Here is a 6,000-nt window from a genome sequence, read left to right as displayed (position 1 = left end):
GAATGTCTGTGTCTGTGTGTCTGTGAGTGTCTGTGAGGGTCTGTGAGTGTCTGTGAGTGTCTGTGAGTGTGTGTGTGTGTGTGTGTGTGTGTGTGTGTGTGTGTGTGCATGTGTGAATCTCTGTGAGTGTGTGTGTGTGTGTGTGTGTGCATGTGTATGTGTGAATCTCTGTGAGTGTGTGTGTGTGTGTGTGTACACTGAACGTCCAAATTAATGTAGAAACAAACATTTTTATATTATAAAAATTTTATATTAAAAAACGTTTATATTATAATATAATTAAATATTAATATTTTAAATATCTGTATAATGGCATCCTTTAAATAAGTACTATAAATGAAAGCAAAAATCCCAGATACCGATACTGATACCGATACCTCTCTTAATTATGTATATAAAAAAATACAATTTCTATTCTATTTTTAAATCAATACTCAATTTGATCAAATGAGTAAACATTGACAATTAACATTACAGTAAATGTAGTCTGAACTGAAGTTACATATAACTTAAAATATACATATAACTTCTAGAAATTACATATAAAGTGTACTTAAGTCCTATGTAAGTGGGTCAAAATCACTCTAAAGTTCAACTAACTGCATTAAATATAAATTTAAACTATAATACATTTTCATTTAATTGCAATTAACATGCAATTAAGTGTCTGAAAAGATTACATTCAGTCTATTCTTTTAAAGTATATTATTTCCTTTTTAAAAGCGTACTAAAGTGTGCTTCTGTTTGACGAACACGTTCTCATACCCAGACTGGAGGTGCCCTTGACCACAGTGATGGTCCTCTCGAAGCTGCTCCCCGCCGCCGCGTTTAGCTGCTGGGTCTCGTCCGCCGGTTTATCTGAAAGCAAATCCTCCTCCTGAGAGGAGAAAATGTCAGAATCCTCATCAAAGACTGAAGTCAAGGACAGCGAGAGAAGAAAGAGGTCAGCAGGATGAGCGGGATTCTGAGGGTCTAATATAAAGGTATTCTGAGTGGGTTCAGTTTGATGCCAGCACGATTTGGGGAAAAATGTAATTGCAATTGTTCTGATCAAATTTTTAAATGCTATTATTATTATTATTATTATTAACAATATAAAAATGACAGACATATCACTGTTACGACAGATATATATGTGACCCTGGAGCACGAAAGCAGTCTTAAGTCGCTGGGGTATATTTGTAGCAATAGCCAACAATACATTGTATGGGTCAAAATTATCCATTTTTCTTTTATGCCAAAAATCATTAGGATATTAAGTAAAGATCATGTTCCATGAAGATATTGTGTAAATTTCCTACCGTAAATATATAAAAACTTAATTTTCGATTAGTAATATGCATTGCTAAGAACTTAATTTGGACGACTTTAAAGATGATTTTCTCAATATTTAGATTTTTTTGCACCCTCAGATTCCAGATTTTCAAATAGTTGCATCTCGGCCAAATATTGTCTCGATCCTAACAAACCATACAACATCAATGGAAAGCTTATTTATTCAGCTTTCAGACGATGCATAAATATCAATTTTGAAAAATTGACACTTAAGACTGGTTTTGTGGTTCAGGGTCACATATATAACATATTTTTAAAAATGTAATATTTTTTGGAGATTAATTTTATGGTAAAGAGCTGCATAAATAAATAAATAAAATTACAGCATTAATAAATATTGGGGGAAGTTTTTTTTTGGGTTAATTATTCCTTTAATTGCAATTTCTTTGTTAAATTTAGAGTTATGTATTATTTATGTAAATTTAATAATAATAATAATAATAATAATACTTGTTATTATTATTATTACCACTACTACTAAAATAATAAACAAAATAATAAATATTGCCAGTGTAATAATTCATTGTAAAATTGAGTATTTAATACAACACTAAATAATAATAATAATAATTAAATGTATTATTATTATTATTATTACTAAAAATGTTAAACAAAACAAGAAACACTGCTATTGTAATATTTCACCGTAAAAGTAAAAATCAAGAATTTAAGAAGCAAATATTATTACTACTAAAAATATTAAACAAAATAAGAAATATTGCTATCGTAATATTTCACAGTGAAATAAAAAATCAAGTATTTAGGAAAAAAATAATACAATTAAAATAAAAACATTGCTATTGTAATATTCTACTGTAAAATAAAAGTTGAGTGTATATTATTATTATTATTATTATTATTAAACCATCAAGCTTTTATTTTGGTGGAAAACTGCAGGGAGCCCTTAAAACTTCCCTTTTGTTAACAGCAGCCGTTTATAAGCGCTTCTCATTACATGTGGAGGAAGATGGTCAGCACGTCTAGCGTTCCCAAATTCACATTTGAATTCTCAACTCATAGAACATGCAGAATGGAGTTCAGTGAGCAGTATTTAAAGCGAACCGAGACACTGAGAACACAGATAATGAGCTGCTCGCGTGTAAATCAACACAGTGCTGCGATTCACAATACAACACACAGTGCGTATATTTATTTAATTCAACCGCAGCCTTTGCAATTTGACAATCGCACCAAGCCATATTGTGATTTTGGTTTTGTGTCCATGGAGAGATAATACATGAAAGATTATGTTCAAGGAAAACTTCTGTGGGTAAGACAGACATACGCAGTTTCCCTTTCACAGCTTATCCGTTGATTTATATCCACAATAAGAGTCAAATCAGACACAGATGATCTCCTGATAAACAGCACCGTTAATGATCTGCTGAAGTGCAATAATGGAAGAGAGCAATATCTGGCGAGAGACAGGGGAGCGTGTTTGTGAATGTAGCCGTGATTCATACAGCTGTAATTGAGTTCGCTTGCGCAGAATGATTCAAGAGGGAACGAATCACTCGCCTATGAATCTGAGCAGAGACCTCCCAAAGCAGAAGCCATAAAAACACAAATAAACACTCAACTGATGGGACTCCACACAATATAGTCACAAAATACAGCACGCTGGCTGTTCAAATCACATGCATCAGGTGTTTATTTAGGAAATAAACTGGTGAGATTTTTCTAGGATCAGTTTTTTCCCTCCATTATTACTTCCACTGTTCTCCCTCACAGTTATGCCTTATTACTTGAATGGCTTTTTTATGTCAAAAAACATTCTTCTAAAACTGTTACATCGGTGGAAAAGAAATGCATTAAATGCATTTACAAAATCTGTACTTACAGCTAATACAATATTAATGAAATAAAAGCCCACTTAAGTGACTTAAAAAGAGACACTCTCATGACTGTTTCTTAACACACTTAAGTACACTTTTAAAAAGTGACCTTTGTATTAATGTCAAATTAAAAGTTTTAATTTAAAGTACATTAAAATGCACATCATGTTTTAATAATCTTTCATGGTGTTTTAAAGAAGTACACTTATTTTAATGTGTAGGCTAACATACTAAAGCACATGGAAAGTACTTGATTATCATTTTAGCTTTTAGTGTTGTTCGATATTACATTTAAATTGTTTAATGTACAGTATTTTAAATGTACTTAATTGCAACTTCATCATTATAAATTTAAATACATGACACACAAGTTTCAATAGAAATTATATTAAAGTATATTTTAGTTGATCATAAATGCTTGTCAGTACATTCAGCAGTACTTTAACCATATTTCAAAGACAATAGAAGTAGTTATGAGTATAAAGTATATTTTCTGTAATAAGTACTGTTATTAAAAATATGCTTACTTTTCACAAGGGCAGTGAAAGATAAAACAGAGTTGACTAAATCTGTGTAGGTTTACTAAATAATTTAAGACTGTATTTGATTGGTCAGTGTAAGCCAAGTGTAAGATGTCATTTGATTGGGCATGAAATGTGTATGTTTGAATCTGATTGGTTGCTGACTCTGTTCACCTTCGGTGAGGAGGCGGGTCTGTTCTTCTGATAGGTCAGATCAGAGCTGCAGATACTGCCGTGTTCAGCGATCATCGACTGCAGCATCTCTTCCTCCTCCTCCAGAAAATGACGCTCAAATGCCTTTTCATCAGACAGGTCCAAATCACTGGAGTCGATCTGGACATAACATCAGAGAAATGATAGTTTTCTAAAGGCTACAAAAAAATTGCTACATTTCACATAGTTTGATAGGATAACCCCCCAACAATCATCATGGACTTCAATTTTATTACATTTTCAATTATGCCACATGTGTATCTTGCTTATCTTGGACTAAAATGTTAATTTATTCATACCAAAAATGGTGCTTATATATGCAGACATATAGCTGTTAAGACAAAAAAAACTGCAATATTTTTTGGAATAGAATTTTATAGTAAAGGGATGTGTAATTATTCTTCAATATGTGTCTTTTTGAGTTCCACAAAAAAATAAATAAATACAAAAATAAAAAATAAATAAATATTGTGGGAAGTTCTCATTTCATTCCACGTGCATCACATGCTAAGCTTGGACTAAAATTTCTGGTAACACTTTCTATGAAGCCCATATTTGGAATACATTATAAGGGTAATGTACTGAAAAATTGCATTGCATTGCAAAAATTTTAATCCAATCTTATCAAGAGACACATGGCATCATTGAAAATGAACTGAAATTGAAGTTCAGAAAGAATATTACAAAGTCATTTTTGAAGAATATTTAATTGATGCAGCTCCTTACCATAAAATAATTCTCCAAAACAATGTATATATTGTATATGTTTTGATGAAAAATAAAAATTTGGTAACACTTTCTATGAAGCCCGTATTTATAATAAATTATAAGGGTATTCTTAAGGTATTATAATGAATGCATAATGCATTATAAAAAACCTTATAATATGTTGAATCATCTCATGAATTTTCATAAGAACAATTTTAATGTATTATGATATTTACTTATTTGTGGTTATAGCTTTTAAGAGTATGATGATTTATAGAACACAAGAACATGCTGCATCCACTAAATTACAATGGATTATATTTCTCTTATTTATAATGTATTATAAGTCCCATATCTTGCCATGTTAATTATGTTACTTTACTTAAAGCAAACAAAGACCACTTATAAGTCATAATAATAATAATAATAATAATAATAATAATAATTTGTTTTTCTTCAATTCATTGCAATTTTTCATCCAAAAAAAAAAAAAAGTCTCTGCCTCTTATAATCGCTGATATATCGTTGCTCCTACAGAACGTTGCACTAATAACATGCTTTCCAGAAGAATGCTTTGGTTGTGTTTTAGGAGCACTGACCACTGCAGGCTCAGCACGGAACACAGCTTCATCCTCCTCATCCTCATCACAGCCCTCCATCAGCAGCAGAGCCGAGAAGATGAAGGAGGAAGAGCCATCCTCATCCTCAGTCTGTGAAGACAGGGGAGTATCACCTCTCTAAACATGTTCATTCTCTGATGATGAGCAGATCACACTAAGCTTGGGCGTTACGACCAGAATGAGGAACTGTTTAACATGGTAACTGTATAAATTCCATATACTTAGAAAAGCTTGAGGTCTGTAAGATTATTTTTTAAGGAAAACAATACTTTTATTGCATTAAATTGATCAAAAGTGACAGTAAAGACATTTATAATGTTAAAAAATATTTCTATTTCAAATAAATGCTGCTCTTTTGAACTTTCTATTCATCAAAGAATCCTGAAATAAATAAAAAAGATCAGTTTCCACAAAAATATTGGGCAGCACAACTGTTTTCCACATTGATAATAATCAGAAATGTTTCTTGAGCAGCAAATCAGCATATCAGAATGATTTCTACTTCTTTTTTTTTTTTTTTTTTTAAGTCTTAAAATGTTGACATCTTTTTCAGAAAATAATTTTATGGTAAAGAGCTGTGTAAATATTTTTCCACAAAAAAAATTAATAAAAAATTAATTCATTTAAAAATATATAAAATAAATAAATAAATGCCAGCATATAACTGCATTTTCTCTTTTAAATTTAAAATAATATATATGTTGATTTGAATTGGTTGAAATCACTCATTATTCAGTTTGCTGAAATGTACTGTATAAACAGTAACAT

General features: G+C 30.9%; 1 protein-coding gene across 1 annotated transcript in view; it reads right to left on the bottom strand.

Annotated features, from left to right (window-relative positions):
* The window catches only part of LOC107702712 (multiple PDZ domain protein-like), a 71,316-nt gene that overhangs the window by 28,281 nt on the left and 37,035 nt on the right, over positions 1–6,000 (bottom strand). The window contains exons 16-19 of the mRNA XM_016505111.1: positions 5,212–5,322; positions 3,866–4,024; positions 729–877; positions 503–508 (exon numbers count right to left, since the gene is read on the bottom strand). Of these exons, the coding sequence (XP_016360597.1) occupies positions 503–508; positions 729–877; positions 3,866–4,024; positions 5,212–5,322 (425 nt within the window). The remainder of the gene's footprint in view (positions 1–502; positions 509–728; positions 878–3,865; positions 4,025–5,211; positions 5,323–6,000) is intronic.

Source organism: Sinocyclocheilus anshuiensis, unplaced genomic scaffold (genome assembly GCF_001515605.1).
Source record: "Sinocyclocheilus anshuiensis isolate Anshui unplaced genomic scaffold, SAMN03320099.WGS_v1.1 scaffold1810, whole genome shotgun sequence".
Classification (NCBI taxonomy): domain Eukaryota; kingdom Metazoa; phylum Chordata; class Actinopteri; order Cypriniformes; family Cyprinidae; genus Sinocyclocheilus; species Sinocyclocheilus anshuiensis.
The sequence above is the reverse complement of the archived record's forward strand: the minus strand, read 5'-3'. Positions and strand labels throughout refer to the sequence as shown.